Source organism: Triturus cristatus, chromosome 8 (genome assembly GCF_964204655.1).
Source record: "Triturus cristatus chromosome 8, aTriCri1.1, whole genome shotgun sequence".
Lineage (NCBI taxonomy): Eukaryota > Metazoa > Chordata > Amphibia > Caudata > Salamandridae > Triturus > Triturus cristatus.
Genome location: NC_140591.1, coordinates 65,585,247 through 65,606,576, shown reverse-complemented (window position 1 = coordinate 65,606,576; position 21,330 = coordinate 65,585,247). Strand labels below are relative to the sequence as shown.

The following is a 21,330-nucleotide window of genomic DNA, read 5'->3' as shown; positions in this document are numbered from 1 at the left end:
TTAACCTGGTTCTAGCGCAGCTCATGTAGTATCCCTTCAATCCTATTCACAGAGCTGAACATAAATGTCTCTCTTGGAAAATCTCTCTTTTGTTGACTCTTACTTCCGCTAGGAGAGTCAGAGAAATTCAAGCATTTACTATCAAAAAACCATATATACGTTTTACCAATGACTACGTTCTCCTCAGAACGAACCCTACCTTTATTCCTAAGATTCCATCATCTTTCCATCCTAATGGGCCTATTATCCTACGTACTTTCTTTCCCAGTCCTTCTACCCCGGCTGTGAAGGCTCTTCACACTCAGAATATAAAGAGGTGTCTGAAATTCTATTTACCACATACTAAACCCATCCGGAAGTCGGATCAATTGTTTGTGTCATATGGTGGACAAAAACCAGGTACAGCAGTGACTAAACCAACAATTGCAAGGTGGATTGCATCAGCGATTCAATGTTGTCACTCTAAAGTAGGAAGTCCTCTGTCTGTCAAGCCTGAAGCTCATTCCACAAGAGCAGTGTCATCATCGGTGTCAGGGCTCCTAGGGGCGCTTGGACAATAGCGGGTGCATTGTTGGGCAGAAGTTATGTGTCAGGAAGAAGAATGCGGGCCAGAGGCAATGGCTGGACCAGGTTGAATCAAAAATGGAACCGAAGAAAGGCCGCCGCTTTCTAATCATCGCAGCGGTCTAGTTTATTTATTCCCCACAGGTGTTCAGAGGCAGCTTGAGGCGCGCGCGCTGGAACAAACGCGCACTTCACTGAGGAAGTTTCAGAGCACGCAGGTTAATTCTTAGGCTCCTCAGATTTAGTCAGAGAGCAACCTCGTCGGGTTTCGCCCGGTTTCTCGTCCGCTACCTCCGTCGGAAGTAGTCAGAAGCAGTCTAAGTTCGCAGCAAGGTTGAGAAGGAGAAGTTTGCTGAGGAAACAGTTTGTGGCGCCTCTTCCTAATTTCTCGGCTTCAGTTGGTGAAAGCAACTCGTCGATGGATACCTAGCGCTACAGAACCTGAAGGGAGAAAGAAGTCATAAGCTAAGTCACAAGAAAATTATAGAATTACTCTGAAATAAATGTAAAAATAAATGTTGTAAATAGTTAGAGACTAAACAGTACTTACCAGAAAAATCTAGATTAACGGCAATATCCAGCTAAGAAGGAAAAGGTCGTCAAAAGGGAATTCCAGAACAGTTAAGAAAAGTCGTTAGAAAATAGATACTATTAAGAAGAGTCCTTACAAAGATAAAGGCATACACACTCAAGTAAATTCCAGAGGTGCCTTTTCAAGAAAAAGAAAGAACAGAAAGAGAGATAGTAACAAGAATAATAGAAGAGGGGCACAGTGCTTGGAGCTAAGGATTCTCTCAGTTAACACGCAGTCTGCAGATAGAATGAAGAAGTAGGCGAAAGAGAGAAGACAAGCTTCAGGACCAGTCTCTTCTTGTTTATTATTTTATCCACTCCCCCTTCCCCCTTGGGGGTAGATTTGTGGGTCTAGAAATTAAACTGGACCGCAGAAATATCCTTGAAGGGGAGTTGGGAATCAGCGTCTCTGTTCCTGTGCAAGATTACTGAAAGAACACCCTTGAACCCTGACAATCGGGGGGTGCTTTTTGCTGAATTGCCGTTGGAAAAAATTTGCTTTGCTGCAACTTGGAAAAATGTACACACATCTACACAGCATTACTGTTTAGATCTGGCTACAGAAGCTGAATCAGCTGCTGGTCAAGTAGTGTTAGGCAGCCTTTTTCCAATAAGGTAAGCCTCTGTCGAGAGGCGATTATTTTATTCCATGCTAATGAAAGCTATTTATGTTACACGTTAACACTGTCTTTTTTCTCTTGATGCATAATGCTTCTCTCATTTTGTGTTGCATATGTTCTGGATATATTGATGTATATCTTTTACGAGGTATCTAATGTGATTCGTATGATATCCACCATCCGCTAAAAAACGAAGGGCTTTTACTGCTAGATATCCTGATTCAAGCATGTGAATCTATAAAAGATACCCCAATACTGGATAAGAAAACAAGTTACTTACCTGTAACTTGTTATCCAGTATTGGTATCTTTCATAGATTCACATGTGACCAACCCTCCTCCCCGGAGAGGCTTCCCTTATCACTTACTGTCACTTGTGCTCGAAATTCTGAGGGACTTGCCTCTCTGTGGAGTGTTCTAAAGGGTGCTAGAGCCTTATTGGCTGTGTTTCAGATTTGGTTATTTTTTACAAAAGGACAAGGATGGGCTAATGTAGTGACTGTGCAGTCTATTATAGCATTGTACCGTGAGACTCCCACCTCGACGGCAGGGATGATTCAAGTATGTGAATCTATGAAAGATACCAATACTGGATAACTGAAGTTACAGGTAAGTAACTTGTTTTCTTCTTGACTGTGGTTTAGAAACCATTTGGAGAGCAGGGTCGCCCCTGTTTACAGAGACACCAGTCTTGAGCTATAAGTCAGCCCTTCATGTGCCCAGCAATTCTGCCTCATGTTGAAGCCTTCGCAATGAGGTGGCAGCAGAGCACAGCAGAGGGCACCTCTATTTCCTGTTGTTTTGAAGTTCAGGCTTAACGTACATTTTACCCCTACATTCTGCAGAGTCTCTTTTCTTAACCTGTTACTGTCTCTTTCTTGCCTCTAGGATGAACACAAGTTGCCCATGGAAAAGCTTCAACGAACTTTTGGACCAGACCTGATACATGTGAGTAGAAATGTCTTTTACAGAATTCAGTTCACCTAGGACTGGGCGGCACAATTCACACCGTTGTTAACTAGAGGTTGCAAGAACTGAGCTGGCACCCTAGTGTTAATCTGTGCTATGAAAGCTGTGTTGTTGCAGTGCCAAAGGTCAACTGTCTGACTGCTCCTTCAGAGGTCTTTTCTTACAGTTCAATAGGGAACCAAAACTTCATCTCATCCTAGATCACACTACATCCATATACTCAGGGGTTGGGATATCCATTTCAGATCTCTTGGCATGTTGCATTCTGCCAGATGGATAGAGAGATAAAAGCTGCCTGTGATACCAGTTGGACACAATGGCATTGCATAAGAAGGAACTCCATAAGATGTCTTTTACTATGTGTCTGCATCCTTGACAACAGACCACCACAGCCACCTGCCCTCTCCTGAAGCCATTAGTCACAACGTGATATTGCACTCTTCTGGATCTCCTCCTACCCGTCTGAAAGCCTCTCCCGAGTGGCCTGATGCTCGTCAGACTCTTGACCTATCCCATGGGGGTTCTTGCCATGATCTCCTCCTCTGCTCTCTGTCCATTCTCAGTGTGGTTTCGCCTTTTCTTTTGGCTTCTACCTTCTTTTCCTGACCTCACCCAAAGCTCCTCCCCTTCCTTGCCTACTTAACTCACACTCACTCAGTGAGCTGTATCTGATAGAGACATCTAGCTCCATATTCCTTAACTTTTGAATTCTCCCCAGGCGTCAGACTGAATCCAGAAATTTTTCAGCAGTACATCTGTGTGCCCGTGGATGGCGTCATACGGCTCCGTGATGACGTCGACTTCGGTCATGACGTCAGTGGAGCCATATAAGCCCCTCCGGCATGCGGAAGTCAGTTACTTCTTTTCCACGCTACAGCGCGGATCCGGAAAAGTGGTTCCTCGGGCCATTTTTATGTTTGGCCTACTTTGACACAATTTTTTGCGCCAGGGAACAGTGTGCCTATGCCTTCGGGTTTTAAGTCGTGCGAGACCTGTGCTCAACGGATGTCAGCTACGAATCCCCATCCCATCTGCATGTGGTGCTTAGGAGTGCACCACGACTCCAAGGAGTGCGACTCATCTAAATGGCTGAAGTCTAAGGCCTTGCGGAGATAACAAATTAAGCTTTTGAAGGTGTGGCACTCCCAGTCGGAGTCCATGCGGTGTTTGTCTCCTTCTCACTCTGTGGTTCCTGCCTGGGGACAGTCCAGGGGCCATTTCTGTGAGCGTTACTCACCTTAGTTGCAAAAATTCCATCATAAGGGATCGAAGTCGCGGAGACCTTTGGCCTCGCTGCGTCGCAACGTGGTCTCTACTTGTTCCTCCCATTCTTTGAAGGAGGATGTCACACAAGTGTCGACCCTATGCCTCCCTCCTTATCCTGGAACTATGCCCCAGATGCAGCTATAGTATCATGCTCTGCATGCCATTTTTGGGTCCAGGCCTCCCCCTGGAACGCCTTTGGGCCCCAAGAAGGTAGGGGATGCTCCAACTGGAAGCTCTCCAGCAGGTTCAACCTCGGCACTAGTCGAAGACGTGGACTCTGTGCTTGTGGTCATCATGGCATCGGTGTGCAGCTTCCAGTTGTGACGCTGGCGGCATCGGATGAGGTTGCTCATGGTGCATGACAATATGACGTTGCCCCGACATCGATCGGTGCCGGAGATGGCGCTTATATTCACTGTGATTCCTGTGTCTTCTCCTTTGCATCCAAGGAAAAAGCTGGCTCTGTTTCTGTTTCTCCAGCATTGCAAGGTGGCTCAGCTGACGTTGACCGCTTGGTTGGTCTTGTTCAGCCTCTTGTGTGAGGTTCTTGGGCTGCATTTGGTGAGGATGGTAGGCTACAACCCTCTCCTAATTCTGATCTGCTTTCTCTGCCACAAATGGCAATGGAGGCTAGTGCAGCTTTTGCTGAAGTTATTTAGAAAGATGCTGATTTCTTGAAATTGCAGCTTCCTTTGGTGACTTTTTCATCTGATCCCTTCACCAGCGTGTGACTGGTGTTTAACCCTTACTGCCCTATGGGGAGTCTCTGTATGATATTCTTCTGGGAATTTGGGCGAGGCCAGAGACTGGAGTCTTTGTTGATCGTGCCATTTCCCATCGTCCTGCTCCGGACGACCCTGTCTGTCTTTCTCAACACACTACTGCTAAGAGGTTCGTCGTACAAGCTGCTACAGCTTCGCCAAATCTACATGTTTCTCCTTTATTTCCACCAGGTAGAGAATCTAGGTGGTTGGATCCATGTGGCTGGAATATCTTTGCTTCAGCTAGTTTGGCTTTGAGATCGTTAAACACGAATTGTATCTTAGGCAGGGCTTCATATGCTTTATGTCACCCATCTGCTTCCTTCCCTTCCTGAAGGGGTCAGGGCTGAACTCTTTCAGCTTGCGCAAAATGACTGTGAGATGGCAAAGTTTAATATTAATTCGGCAATGGACACCACCGAATCTATTGATAGGTCATGGCTCAGTCTGTTGGTCTTTGCAGCCACGCTTGGTTGAGGGAGTCAAAATTCCCTGATAATGTTTGGGAGAGTTTGAAAGATATGACCTTTGACAGTGTCTGTTTATTTGACTGCCATGCAGATTGAGCGGTTCACTGATAGAATATCAATGTCACAAACATGATGTTCTAAATTTCGAAAAAAAATATCGAATCCCATTCCTCAACAGGTAGGTGCAAAAATATCGACTCCAAAATATTGAGGTAAAAAATAGAGATGTAAAAAATATCCATTTAAAAATATATATAAAATAAAATAATATATATTAAGTATATTAAATACAAATATTATTTTTAACAAAATAAATTACATTTAATATACATTTTAACTAAATATAACAAATAAACTTAAATAAAAAAATAAACACACAAACATAATAATTTATACATATACATATATTTAATCAATCAATCAATCAATCAGTTAATTTGTAAAGCGCACTACTTACCCGTAAGCGTTTCAAGGCGCTGGGGGGGGGGGGGGGTGCTGCTGCTACTGGTCGAAAAGTCAGGTCTTGAGTCGTCTCCTGAAAGTCAGCAGGTTTTCGGTTTGTCGTAGGTTGAGGGAGAGGGTGTTCCAGGTCTTGGCGGCGCTGTGGGAGAAGGACCTGCCTCCGGAGGTGGTTCTACAGATGCGCGGGACCGTGGCCAGGGCGTGGTCAGCGGAGCGGAGTTTCCTGTTGGGTACGTAGAAGGAGAGTCGACTGTTGAGGTAGGCTGGGCCGGTTTTGTGGAGTGCCTTGTGTGCGTGGATCAGGAGCTTAAGGAGATTCTTCTGTCGACGGGGAGCCAGTGCAGGTTCCTCAGGTGGGGGGTGATGTGGTCGTGGCATGGGATGTCGAGGATCAGGCGTGCAGAGGCGTTCTGGATTCTTTGCAGTCTGTTGATGAGCTTGGACGGGGCTCCGGCATCGAGGGCGTTTCCATAGTCGAGTCGGCTGCTGACTAGGGTCTGGGTGACTGTTTTCCTCATGTCTGTTGGGATCCATCTGTAGATCTTGCGGAGCATACGGAGGGTGTTGAAGCAGGTAGAGGAGACTGCGTTGACTTGTTTGGTCATGGTGAGTTTCGAGTCGAGGATGACTCCCAGGGTGCGTGCGTGGTTGGTAGGAGCCGGGAGTGTCCCCAGTGATGCGGGACACCAGGAGTCATCCCATACTGAGGGGTTGGGCCCGAGGATGAGGATCTCCATCTTGTCTGAGTTCAGTTTAAGTCGGCTTTCCTTCATCCAGTCGGCGACAGCCTTCATTCCCTGGTGGAGGTTGGATTTGGCGGTGGGGGGGTCCTTGGTGAGGGAGAGGATCAGCTGTGTGTCGTCGGCGCAGGAGATTATATTGAGGTCGTGCTGTCGGGCGATGCGTGCGAGTGGTGCCATGTAGACATTGAACAGCGTCGGGCTGAGGGAGGATCCCTGTGGGACGCCGCAGATGATCTCGGAGGTTTCGGACCAGAACGGGGGGAGGCGGACTCTCTGAGCTGTGCCGGAGAGGAAGGAGGTGGTCCACTCCTAGGCCTTGTCTCAGATCCCTGCGTCGTGGAGGCTCATGCGTAGTGTGCGGTGGCAGACGGTGTTGAAGGCGGCGAAGAGGTGCAGGAGGATGAGGGCCGCCGTCTCACCGTTGTCTAGCAGGATCCTGATGTCGTCTGTCGCGGCGATGAGGGCGGTCTCGGTGCTGTGGTTGCTGCGGAATCCTGATTGGGATGGGTCTAGGATGCTGTTGTCTTCGAGGTGACGGGTGAGCTGGGTGTTAACTATCTTCTCGATGACCTTTGCTGGGAACGGAAGCAGGTAGATGGGCCGGAAGTTCTTGAGGTCACTCGGGTCTGCCTTGGGTTTCTTCAGTAGGGCATTGATCTCGGCGTGCTTCCAGCTCTCAGGGAAGGTAGCGGTCTCGAAGGAGAGGTTGATGATGCTGCGCAGGTGGGGTGTGATGGAGCTGCCGGCTTTGTTGAAGATGTGGTGTGGGAGAGGGTCAGACGGGGAGCCGGAGTGGATAGTGCCCATGGTCTTGATTGTGTCCTCGATACTCACGTTGGCCCAGGTTGTCAGGGAGTCGTGGTCGATGGGATACGGTGGGGCCGGCGTGTCGAGGCCTGTAGGGGTCGTCTGGGGGTTGAAGCTGTCATGGATGTCGGTGATCTTGTGGTGAAAGAAGGTGGCGAGGGAGTCGCACAGGGCTTGCGATGGCGAGATGTCGTTGGCGCTGGAGCTGGGGTTGGAGAGTTCCTTCACGATGTTGAAGAGCTCCTTGCTGTTGTGTGCGTTGTTGTCAAGGCGGTCTTTGAAGGAGGTCCTTTTGGCGGTCCTGATGAGGTGGTGGTGGTGGTTGCGGATGGCGTCTTTGTGGGCAGCATGGCTGTCCGGCGTCTTGTCGCTGTGCCATTTGTTCTCCAATTTCCGGCAGGTGCGCTTTGCTGCCAGGAGTTCTGGGGTGAACCAGCTGGCTCTCTTGCTGGTGTCTCCGTTGGGTGGCTTTTTCAGCGGGGCTAAGGTGTTGGCGCAGTCGTCCATCCAGCGTCTGAGGGTGCGTGCACCATCGTTGGGGTTGGTGGGGTTGTTCGGTGGGTTGAGTGCGAGGTTTGTAGTTGTTCTTCAGTGACTTTGCCCCAGCAGCCGCGGGGGATCTGTAGGGTGCGGTGGTGTGTGAGGGGTTTGCGGAAGGTGAAGTGGATGCGATGGTGGTCTGTCCAGGTGAGTTCGGAGGCGTGGCTGAAGGCGACGTGGGGGCTTGAGGAGAAGATGGCATCAAGCGTGTGACTGGCGATGTGGGTCGGCGTCGTGACGAGCTGTTTTAGTCCGAGGTTGGCGAGGTTGTCGATCAGGGTGGAGGAGTTGTTGTCGTTGTTGTTCTCCAGATGATAGTTTAGGTCTCCGAGGAGGATGTAGTCGGTGGAGGTCAGCGCGTGCGTGCTGATGAGGTCGGCGATGGAGTCGCAGAATTGTGGTCGGGGTCCGGGCGGTCTGTAGACAAGGGTGCCTCTTAGGGTGGTCTTGGGGTCTGTGTGGATCTGGAAATGCATGTGTTTGGCGATGCTGAGAGTGTCGTTGGTGTTTGTAGACACCCTGATGGTGTTCTTGTGGACGATTGCGATTCCTCCTCCGGCTCCGTTGGTGCAGTCTCTGCGGGTGATCTGGTACCCGTCGGGGATGGCTATGGCGATGTCCGGAGAGGAAGCTTCGTTCATCCAGGTCTCAGTCAGGAAGGCGACGTCCGGGGATGCGGTGTCGAGTAGGTCCCAGAGCTCGACGGCTTGTTTGCGTGCGGAGCGAGTGTTGATCAGGATGCATCTGAGCTGGTTGGGTTCCGTGGTGGCGGGGGTCTCGGCAGCTTCGAGGCAGGAGAAGCTGCAGTTCCGGCAGGTGAAGGGACTGTGGGTGCGCTTCGGGGCGGCCTTGCAGCAGGTGTGGGTCCTTCCTGGGTTGAGAGCGATGAGGGTGCTGTTGTCGTAGCGGAGGTGGTCTTCATGGCTGGTGCGGGGGCCAGGGGTTGGCGGGTGGCCGGGGCAGCAAATGGGCACGGAGGGGGCGGGCCGTAGGGGAAGCAGCGGCGGGGAACGGGAGCAGGGAAGCGGAGCGGTCGCGGGTAGGAGACAAGACAAAAGGGGTACAGAGCAGAAAAGGGGGCACAGAGCAAACGGAGCAGTGGGGGCACAGAAGTAAAGGAGGTCGTGGCGGCGAGCGGGGGGCAGGGGGGTGCAAAAAGGAACGGGTGTACAGAGCGAGGGCAGCGGAGTACAGGAGAGAGACGGGCAGACAGAGTACAGGCACAACAGAGAGCAGATGCAAACCTAAGGCCACCACTGGCCACCAGGGATGAGGCGCAGGTGGTAGCCTGCGGGTGGTGAAGGGCCTCGAATTCAGCGGCGGCAGCAGACGACAGCGGGAGTGCAGGTGGAGCTGCAGCCGGGGGGGCCACCTACCAGGCAAGGTCAAGGGTCGCTCTCCTCACTGCGCAGCGGCCGCCATATATGGGGAGGTGGGGAGGGAGGAGCAGCTGGGAGGCCGGTGGCAGGGGCAGCAAATGGGCGCGGAGGGGGTGGGGCCGCAGGAGAAGCAGCGGCGGGGAACGGGAGCAGGGAAGCGGAGCGGTCGCGGGTAGGAAACAAGGCAAAAGGGGTACAGAGCAGATAAGGGGGCACAGAGCAAACCGGGCAGTGGGGGCACAGAAGTAAAGGAGGTCGCGGCGGCGAGCGGGGGCAGGGGGGTGCAAAGAGGAACGGGTGTACAGAGCGAGGGCAGCGGAGTACAGGAGAGAGACGGGCAGACAGAGTAGAGGCACAACAGAGAGCAGATGCAAACCTAAGGCCACCACTGGCCACCAGGGATGAGGCGCAGGTGGTAGCCTGCGGGTGGTGGAGGGCCTCGACTTCAGCGGCGGCAGCAGGTGACAGCGGGAGTGCAGGCGGAGCTGCAGCGGGGGAGTGACCTACCATGCAAGGTCAAGAGTCGCTCTCCTCACCGCGCAGCGGCCGCCATATATGGGGAGGTGGGGAGGGAGGAGCAGCTGGGAGGCGGGAGGTGGGTGGCAGGGGCAGCGAATGGGCGCGGTGGGGGCGGGGCCGCAGGGGAAGCAGCGGCGGGGAACGGGAGCAGGGAAGCGGAGCGGTCACGGCTAGGAAACAAGGCAAAAGGGGTACAGAGCAGAAAAGGGGGCACAGAGCAAACTGGGCAGTAGGGGCACAGAATTAACGGAGGTTGCGGTGGCGCGTTGGGGCAGGGGGGTGCAAAGAGGAACGGGTGTACAGAGCGAGGGCAGCGGAGTACAGGAGAGAGACGGGCAGACAGAGTACAGGCACAACAGAGAGCAGATGCAAACCTAGGGCCACCACTGGCCACCAGAGATGAGGTGCAGGTGGTAGCCTGCAGGTGGTGGAGGGCCTTGACTTCAGCGGCGGCAGCAGGCGACAGCGGGAGTGCAGACGGAGCTGCAGCAGGGGGGGAGCGACCTACCAGGCAAGGTCAAGGGTCGCTCTCCTCACCGCGCAGCGGCCGCCATATATGGGGAGGTGGGGAGGGAGGAGCAGCTGGGAGGTGGGAGGCGGGTGGCAGGGGCAGCGAATGGGCACGGAGGGGGCGGGGCCACAGGGGAAGCAGCAGCGGGGAACGGGAGCAGGGAAGCGGAGCGGTCGCGGGTAGGAAACAAGGCAAAAGGGGTACAGAGCAGAAAAGGGGCCACAGAGCAAACCGGGCAGTGGGGGCACAGAAGTAAAGGAGGTCGCGGTGGCGAGCGGGGGCATGGGGGTGCAAAGAGGAACGGGTGTACAGAGCGAGGGCAGCGGAGTACAGGAGAGAGACGGGCAGACAGAGTACAGGCACAACAGAGAGCAGATGCAAACCTAAGGCCACCACTGGCCACCAGGGATGAGGCGCAGGTGGTAGCCTGCGGGTGGTGGAGGTTCTCGACTTCAGCGGCGGCAGCAGGTGACAGCGGGAGTGCAGGTGTAGCTGCAGCGGGGGGAGCGACCTACCAGGCAAGGTCGAGGGTCACTCTCCTCACCGCGCAGCGGCCGCATATATGGGGAGGTGGGGAGGGAGGAGCAGCTGGGAGGCGGGTGGCAGGGGCAGCAAATGGGCATGGAGGGGGTGGGGCCGCAGGAGAAGCAGCAGCGGGGAACGGGAGCAGGGAAGCGGAGCGGTCGCGGGTAGGAAACAAGACAAAAGGGGCACGGAGCAGAAAAGGGGGCACAGAGCAAACCGGGCAGTGGGGGCACAGAAGTAAAGGAGGTCGCGGTGGCGAGTAGGGGGCAGGGGGGTGCAAAGAGGAACGGGTGTACAGAGCGAGGGCAGCGGAGTACAGGAGAGAGAAAGGCAGACAGAGTACAGGCACAAAAGAGGAACGGGTGAATAGAACAAGGGCAGGGGAGTACAGGAGAGACGGGCAGACAGAGTACAGGCACAACAGAGAGCAGATGCAAACCTAGGGCTACCACTGGCAACCAGGGATGAGGCGCAGGTGGTAGCCTGCGGGTGGTGGAGGGCCTCGAGTTCAGCGGCGGCAGCAGGCGGCAGCGGGAGTGCAGGCGGAGCTGCAGCAGGGGGGGAACGACCTACCAGGAAAGGTCAATGGTCGCACTCCTGACCGCACACCGCCTGCCATATATGGGGAGGTGGGGAGGGAAGAGCAGCTGGGAGGCAGGAGGCGGGTGGCAGGGGCAGTGAATGGGCGCGGAGGGGGCGGGGCCGCAGGGGAAGCAGCGGCGGGGAACGGGAGCAGGGAAGTGGAGCGGTTGTGGGTAGGAAACAAGGCAAAAGGGGTACAGAGCAGAAAAGAGGGCACAGAGCAAACCGGGCAGTGGGGGCACAGAAGTAAAGGAGGTCGCGACGGCGAGCGGGGGGCAGGGGGGTGAAAAGAGGAACGGGTGTACAGAGCGAGGGCAGCGGAGTTCAGGAGAGCGGGGCAGACAGAGTACAGGCACAACAGAGAGCAGATGCAAACCTAAGGCCACCTCTGGCCACCAGGGATGAGATGCAGGTGGTAGCCTGCGGGTGGTGGAGGGCCTCGGCTTCAACGGTGGCAGCGGGAGTGCAGGCGGAGCTGCAGCAGGGGGGAGCGACCTACCAGGCAAGGTCAAGGGTCGCTCCTTCAAAATATTTATTTAACTATTTTCTTAGTTTAATTTTTAAACTTCAAAATTATTTAAAATATATATATATATATGTATTCACTTAAAAAAACATAGGTTTCACACAAGTTATAGTTAGCTGGACATTTCACTCGTAAAAAACCATTGAAATTCCCCCATTATAGTTAGTTCAGATAACTATAACTCGCACGCCCGCAATCCACTGCTGATGACGTCACATATTACATCACTCATGACATGGTCAGTGGCATCACTCATGACATTACTGATGACATCATCCTTGTGATAGAGTGGCGGTCGCGCGAGTTATAGGTATCTGAACTAACTATAACGGGGGAATTTCAATGGTTTTTTACGAGTGAAATGTCCAGCTAACTATAACATGTGTGAAACCTATGGTTTTTTAAGTGAATTTGCAAGGTTTTTTAAATGCTAATTCCTAACTATAACGTGTGTGAAACCTATGGTTTTTTAAGTAAATTTGTAAGGTTTTTTAAATGCTAAGTTATGTATGTTTTATTATATTTTTTATATATTTATTTTACAATAAGCTACCTATGTATATAGTTATAGATCGACTGTATCCTGTAATATGGAATGGCTCGTTTAAAATGTTTTTTTTTTTTTTAAGGTTTTGCACGGTGCGCGCACCCCGAGATTTTTTTGAAAAAAAAATAAAATGTTTTTTCACCCTTCGGGGTCCTTCAGGGACCCCCTGACAAAGGCTAGGGGGTCAGGAACTCTCTACCCTGCCCCCTTTTCACGTTCTCCACCTTTCTTTTTCACTGTCACACACAAAACACACAAAATGGCGGCCGACACTTCCTGATTTCGACCGATTCGAATGTTGACTGACATGTAACCACCAATCAGAATTACGCTTGCGCACGTTATGGTGCGCGCACCGTGCGCGCTTATAGATATTTATGTGCTTTTAAATGCAATTTTCTCAGGAACTACTGAACAGATTGACACCATATATGCAAAAGGCACATGCCTGACCTGAGGACTACCTCTTTGCCAAATTTCAAGTAATTCTGTTCAGACGTTCGGGCTGTACCTTCGACTAAAGGTCCTATGGGAAAATGCATGGGGAAAATGTGTTTTGGGACCCCCCTTTTTTCTCAGCCCCCGCTTGGCGAATCACCCCGAGACTTTCAGGGTAGGAGCTGAGCGGAGCGCCCCATTAGTTTTGAAAATTTCGCGAGGATTCGTCAACCGGCACCAAAGTTATTCAAAATAGAATTTTCAGATTTCCTATGGAAACACGGTCCTAACTATAACTATCTACTGGCGACCGCCAGTAGATAATATATCAATAATTTATAATAAAAAAAATTCTATAATAAATTAAAACATTGAACTATTTAAAAAAAAAAATTAAACTAACATTTCCCAATACAAAAAGTGCAACAGTAGGGAAAGTGTTTTATAGCGGAATAATTGAATTTCCTATTCCAACTCCAGTGAGTGCAACAGTAGGGAAAGTGTTGGATAGCAGAGGGGTAAAAATTACTATTCCCACTTCAGTGATAGCAACAGTAGGGAAAATGTTGGATAGCGGAGGGGTAAAAATGACTATTCCCACTCCAAAGAGTGCAACAGAAGGGAAGGTGTTGGACAGCGGAGAGTAAAACTTACTATTCCCACTCCCGTGATTGCAAAAGTAGGTTAAGTGTTGGATAGCAGAGAAATTAAATTTACTATTCTAACTCCAGTGATTGCAACAGTAGGGAAAATGTTGGATAGCGGATGGGTAAAAATTACTGTTCCCACTCTAGTAAGTGCAACAGTAGGGAAAGTGTTAGATAACCGAGGGACAAAAATTACTATTCCCAATCCAAAGAGTGCAACAGTAGAGAACGGGTTAGATAGCAAAGGGATAAAAATTACTATTCGCACTCCACTAAATGCAACAGTAGGATAAGTGTTGGATAGCGGAGGGGTAAAAAATGTTATTCCCACTCCAGTGAGTACAACAGTAGGGAAGGTGTTAGATAGCGGAAGGGGAACAATTACTAATGATACTTAAACAGTTGAAAAAAACAAAGAATATTACAAAATTTAAAAACATCATAAAAATAAACAAATATTAAAAAAATATAAATTTAAATATATTAAACATATAAAAATGACACATATTATAATATGAATTACATATATCAAAAATCTACAAATAATATATAAAATAAATTGATAAATACATTTATAAACAATAATTATTTAAAAGTAGCAAATATTAACAAACAAAAAAATATTTAAAACATAAACTTATTTATTTTATTTCATAACCTATAACACCACGCCAATAACAAAACACTTCATCATTTTTTATTACATTTATTTCCATAATTAACATAATTAATAATCAATTAAAAACATCTTATTAACACAACACACACCTAAATGAAACTATAAAATAATAAATCACAATTATATATTAATTGTTAAAGAAAAACGGTTACTATTAACAACGAATTATTAAATAACAAAATTGTATTTAATACCCACCCTTTACCGCTTTAAAAGTAAAAACAAAACACAAAAAATAAACATTTACCCAAAATAAATATCAAATAATTAACATTAATTAACAACTATATATTGATTAATTAAACACAAATTACTTCCCACCCTTTACTCCTACAAACACCACAACACACACATAAAATGAATTACACAATTACCATAATGTGTGACTACATCAATGTGGTGACTACTCTAATTGTCTCCTTTACCATCACTGACAACTCATTAATTCACTAAGCACCATTTTGTAAATAATCACTTTTCTGTCACAAATACTCATTGTAAATAAACACTCTTTACACACCTATGTCTTTGTGTCAGCTCCATGTTTATCACAGTATGTACAATGTCAACTCAGAATCCAATGTACCATAAGCTCTGATTGTGATGAGGCATTGAGAGGGTGAAGGGACCTAGAAGGACACAAGAGAATGACATTTACTTGTCAGGTGACACCATCACAGCTAGAACACACCACTAGTCATCAAGGTACAGAAACCAGCCTACATAACAATGAGCAACAACATCAACATAGACATGAGGTAGCTAGTCATAAATACCCTGTGCCACACACATCAGCCATTAGCACAGAGCCAACAACAACCAGCAGTCAAAAACTCTTCTCTTCTAGAGGATCCTCATTAATAGTCATAAGCACTGAACATTCCCGCCCATTCGTGGGGACCTCGTAGACAATAAAAATTATATATGAAAAAACACATATATATACACATATATATATATATATATACATAAATATATATATGTGTGTATATATATATATATATATATTACCTACTGGCGATAGCCAGTAGGTAGTTATAGTTAGGACCACGTTTCCATAGGAAAACCTCAACATTCTATTTTGAATAACTTTGGCGCCGGTCGATGAATCCTCGCGAATTTCTCAAAATAGGTGGGGCGCTACGCTCCGCTCCTACCCTGAAAGTCTCGGGGGGATTCGTCAAGCGGGGGCTGAGATAAAAGGGGGGTCCCAAAACGCGTTTTTCCCATGCATTTTTCCATAGGACCTTTAGAACGAGCTACAGCCCGAATGGCTGAACAGAATTACTCAAAATTTGGCAGAGAGGTAGTCCCTAGGTCAAGGAAGTGCCTTTTGTAGGTTTGGTGTAAATCTGTTCAGTAGATTCTGAGAAAATAGCCTTTAAATCAATATATATATCTGAGCCAGCTTACGGTACGCTTACCGTACGCTTACGGTAAGCGTACGGTGGCGTGCGCGAGCGCGATTCTGATTGGCTCTTAGATCTTAGTAAACATTCGAATCGGCCGAAACCAGGAAGCGGCGGCCGCCATTTTGTCTCTCGCACTGAGAGAGATTTTTAAAATCGGAAGCCCAAAAACATGTAAAGGGGCTGTTTTGACAACTCCCTCCCACATAGTCATGTGGAGGGAGTCCCCAAACATCCCCCAAGTGCAAAAACGGTTTTATTTTTTTTTCGGCAATTTCGCGGGGTACGCTTACCGTACGCTTACGGTAAGCGTACGGTAAAAAAATAAAAATAAAAAAAACACTATCCACACTTACCCCACCCCCTGTGCTTTTGGTGGCCGAAGGCCACCAAATGTGCTGGGCTTATTACAATGGAAAAAAACACTATCCACACTTACCCCACCCCCTGTGCTTTTGGTGGCCGTAGGCCACCAAATGTACAGGGCTTATTATAAGGGAAAAAAACTTAGCATTTAAAAAACCGTACTAATTCACTGAAAAAACCATAGGTTTCACACACGTTATAGTTAGGAATTAGCATTTAAAAAACCTTGCAAATTCACTGAAAAAACCATAGGTTTCACACATGTTATAGTTAGTGGAAATTTTACTGATAAAAAACCAATGAAATTGCCCCGTTATAGTTAGCGCAGGCAACTATAACTCACGCGACCGCAATCCTCTGCTGATGACATATGTGTCTTTATGAAAAAAAAATATTTGTAATATATGTATAGCTAAAAATGTATGGAAGAAGACATGGGCAAATAAGTGTCTAAATACAGTATTAGCATCAGCAGAGGATTGTGGTCGCGTGAGTTATAGTTGCCTGCGCTAACTATAACGGGGCAATTTCATTGGTTTTTTATCAGTAAAATTTCCACTAACTATAACATGTGTGAAACCTATGGTTTTTTCAGTGAATATATATATATATATATATCACCTACAATCCCGATAATGGAGAAGGCTGTCAGATAGGGCGGTCCGAGTTGGGGTAATCGGCAGCCCCAATTATGAAACTCCAAACTTTTCTTGTACGAAAGTAAACACGGACTCCCAGGAGATTTGCAGTTCTAAAGCTTGTTTAATAGACTGCACACAACACAACGCGTTTCAGCTTTCGCCTCGTTCACGCTAAAGAAAGTATTGTTTCAATAAAGTTAAATACAATTCATTGTGCGCAAAATAAACAGCAGACTCATCTCGACCACATAATGTTACAGGGAAATGGTAGCGTGGCGGCCATCTATCTTTTGCCATTTATTAGCGATTTTCACAAGGTCACAACTGCGTGCATAACAACACCAAATTTTCAAGCCTTTAAATCCATACGCGTTTCGGGAGTTCATCTCCCTTTTTCACTGGTGCAGGCATCTTTTGGGAGACAGCAACAATGTTCTCTGTGCAACTGCGCAGGTTTTAAGTTATATATAAACACACACATATATAATTTTTTCTTATATCAATGCAGCCCCCATTTAAGAGGCTATGCAATGCAATAATATAGTAAATACTTGTGCAAACACATAATACATATATGGACTACAGTAGGGCAAGTATTACTTGAACTCCTTTTAATGAGTGCAACTCATGAAAACTGCAAAAAGAGCAGGCATTGTTAGCCTACAGGCTGCATTGTAAGCCAATAGCATAGAAAATGAAAGCAAGTGTACAAAAACTGACGGGGGCATCTGCTGCTAATCATCGTTCAGGAGCAGGTGGATCTCTTTGCGCAAGGCCAGGTTGTGGAGCATGCAGCATGCAACTACGATCTGACACACCTTTTGGGGAGAGTAGAGTAGTGCACCTCCGCTCTTGTCCAGACACCGGAATCTAGACTTCAGAAGCCCAAAAGTACGCTCCACCAAACGACGTGTCCTCCCTTGTGCCTCATTGTAGCGGACTTCACCCGGGGTCCTTGGATTCCTCAGTGGGCTCAGCAACTAAGGCCGTTTGGGATACGCAGAGTCACCTAGGTGTGAGATACACAGACCAATTTTGTAATATAAACAGTAGCTGAGAGCAGCATGTTACGCATACAGCACACTACTTGACTCTGCATACTCACCAACAATCCACACACGCTCCGGATGCAGATTTCCCATCAGCTGTGGTATGATGCTGTTACGCAGTATGTAGGAGTCATGTGCTGATCCTAGAAATCTGGCACAGGTATGGGAGATTATCATATCCGCTTGGCATACCCCTTGCACATTAATGGAATGGAAATGCTTCCTGTTCCTGTATATGTGCTCACGTGTCTGTGGTGGAACCAGTTCAACATGTGTGCAGTCAATGGCGCCAACAACATTCGGTATGTTGCCAAGGTCATAAAAATCACCCTTCACAGGTTCCAATTCATGTCACCCGGGAAAATGGATGTAGCTGTCCTTGTATGTCATCATTGCGGACAGGACATCACGTAGCACCATGCTGAACATTGGTTGAGACATCCCTCATGCGCTGTACACCGCGTACTGGAGCAAACCAGTTGCAAAGAAATGCAGGGCCGCCATCACCTTAACTGTTGGTGTCAAAGCAGTCAGGTAGGTTCTGTGATGGCTCAGATGGGGCTCCAACTGACCACTTCGGTCTTGAAGGGTAAGGCGATCCAGTCAGAATTTCCGTATGATGTCCTCATCCTCCATGTTTGCCAGCACTGTAAACGGACAATGCAGATGTGGTCGTCTCCTACATAAAATGAAAGTGGCCACATGTCAATTTAATTCCTCTTTGAGATGTGTCAAACTTCTTACGTCTTGACTGACACAGCGCCAACAATGACTGGAGTGAAACAACAGTTTAATGCATAAGTCACATGCAGAGACACCTTGATCTCATGTAGTTGTACATGTGGTCAGTATGTACATACTGACTATATGTACATACTGACTACCTCCAAAACAGATTCTGACTGTGTGAATGGAAAATAGTACATTCCGACATATTGTGTCCCCAGACCTGGGAGTAGTTGACACAGCACATGTTTGAAATAGCAACACTGCTGACTTCTACGTAGCTGCTGTACCTGACACACCTTCTTGCTTGAGTCACACAGAACACACATTTTCCACACAATGAACAGTGTGTGTAAGCAGATCAATTATCAAAATAATTTCAGCAATCTACACAGTGAAACAGGCGCATTATGTAGTCAGTCCATCATTACTGTGGGTTGATTAGCCATCTCACACATTGACATGTTTACAAATATGAGAGTCCATTACACCACAGATATGTGTACATGCACACAAATATCATATGTGACATGTGAGGAAGTACATGCCAATGCATGGGAACATGTGCAGTGACATGGCATGTGTAGTCATCAGTGATTTCAATGTCACACTGGCATTGAATTTAGCAATCAGGTGGCATAATTCATTGTAAGTGTCTAGTGTTCCATGATGAGGATTGGCCATTGCCATTGCTACAGCATTATGTGTCCATAGGTGCGGTATGCATGCTCCGCCACCGCAATCACGGTCATTTGCCACAATTGAAAAATGCCAATTTGCGGGAGCGTCCGCCTGGGCCCCGCGTTGTGAGTTGTGACACCTCCAATGCCCATGCCATAGCAGAAAATTGGAACCGCGATCGCGGTAGTGAATTCCACATTTGAAACCTGTGGTAGGCGTGCTCCGCTACCGCGGGCTCGGTCATTGGGTACAATCAAAAGATACACGATTGCGGTAGTGACCGCCTGGGCCCCGTGGTGTGACGCCGCCAATGCCCATGCCATAGCAGCCAATGGGAACCGCGATCGCGGTAGTAAATTCCACATTTGAAACCCGTGATAGGTGTGCTCCGCTACAGCGGGCCCGGTCATTGGGTACAATCAAAAGATGCACGATTGCAGTAGCGACTGCCTGGGCCCCGCGGTGTGAGACAGCCAATGCCCATGCCAAAGCAGCCAATGGGAACCGCGAACGCTGTAGTGAATTCCACATTTGAAACCCGCGGTAGGCGTGCACCGCCACCGCGGTCCCGGTCATTGGTTACATTTGAAAAAAGTTTACCAGGAACACCAATTGCAGCAGCTTAGTACCACTGGAACAACCCCAGGGGGCTATATATGTCTGTGAGAGAGCCAGACATTTCAATTGCATCCAGACACTTCTGTCGGCCATTCTTCTCCAACAACTGCTCCTGTTCCTGTCTCCTGAAACCAGTGATGGCGAGAAGTGAGAACATCAGGACCCGTCCCTTCACCACAGAGGAGCTGGAGGTCCTGGTGGACGAGGTGCTTTCACAGTATGGGCAGCTATATGGTGCTTCAGATGTACTGGTAAGTGTTTGAGAGTGAAAGTTTGAGAGTGCTCACATGATGTTGCTCTGCAGTAGTATGTGCCTGTGTGTGGAAGTTAATGTGCATGCATCCTCATTTTTCATATACCATGCTCCATACATGGCCTAGTAAATATTACACTTGAGTATTTGGGGAGGATGGCAACATGGACATTTCTACAGCCCTTTTTCAGCAAGAAAAATACAAACGTTGGTCTGCGACTGGTTAATGTAAATGAGTGATACACTGTCTAGCATGCTGACTTCATTTCAATGTGGGGTGTAGCCTTATTTCCACAGATCCATGGCTGCATTGAGGGATGGGAGGCACATGCAGTGTTTTTGCATTCATACAGTCACACTGCTGGTTTGGACAGTCGAAGTGTGAAAAAACATTGCCTGTGCTATGTGATGTCATAGTCCACAATGTATTCACATGCTCATTTGTGACATTGCAATGGTATTTCGTCCAGAGAGTAATGAAGAATGTGTGTACAGTTTTCATATTGCCCCCATGGATATGTGTGCGTTATGCACAAGAGTAAAATGCCTGAGTGTAACACTTTTGGTGGTAATTCACCTATGACACATCAGATAAATGTAATTTGGTGATATCATCCTTCCATTGTTTTCATTATGTGTTCTGTCTCGCATGTGTAGGCACTGTTTGCCCTCTTATATTGTACATGCATGTGATTTTTCAGTTGGCCCACGTTTAACCTCAGTGTGAGTCCCCCTGGCCTGCACAGCAACTGCCCAATTTGACAAGGACCCAATAGTAAATGGACAGGGTGAAACATATGTGTCGTCCGTCACCCTATTTCTCAATGAGCTATCTTAGGCCTGAGGATTGTACAAGACAGGCCTACACCTTGTGAAAAGAGTGTGAGAATGTAAGATCATGTCCCTAAATGTGACCTCCATGACACAGGTAGCCATTCACTGGCCAAGGACATTGAGGGCTGTGTAGTGTTGGACACAGTGAGTCTGCCCGACACATCATTTCAAATGGATTGTATGTATTTCTCACTCACATACTGCATCACAGATGAGGGTCTTCTTCACATTGGTTTATGTGCTGGCACTCTGTATGTTTATGAGTTGGCCAGGTATTGTGTCCATCATCATACATGTATACATTTATATGAGAGTATTTGATGCAAGTATACTACGTGTCATGCTATATGGCCTCTGCTCAACATTTATGTATTGGTGTGCTATGTTTTTTCATGCTCCTGTACTGACACACAGTGGTATATAACACAGTGTCACTGAAACTTCCTCTTCTTGTCTCCCATGCCCATCCCTCGAAGTGGCAGGTTGGCACGCAGGAGCATGACACCACTAATGGCCCGCATCTTGGCAGTGACACAGCCAGAGCTGGATGGACGCTTGAGGGCCCATCAGCAGCAAGTTGGGGGTGAGTATTCTGCGAAGTGTGACTTTGGGTGTGAGTGACTGCA

The 21,330-nt window shown here is 48.0% G+C and overlaps 1 protein-coding gene across 1 annotated transcript in view; it reads left to right on the top strand.

Moving 5' to 3' along the window:
- Positions 1-21,330, top strand: part of LOC146801336 (uncharacterized) — a 918,316-nt gene that overhangs the window by 893,792 nt on the left and 3,194 nt on the right. Inside the window, exons 7-8 of the mRNA XM_085620985.1 lie at positions 2,645-2,704; positions 21,181-21,287. Of these exons, the coding sequence (XP_085477111.1) occupies positions 2,645-2,704; positions 21,181-21,287 (167 nt within the window). The remainder of the gene's footprint in view (positions 1-2,644; positions 2,705-21,180; positions 21,288-21,330) is intronic.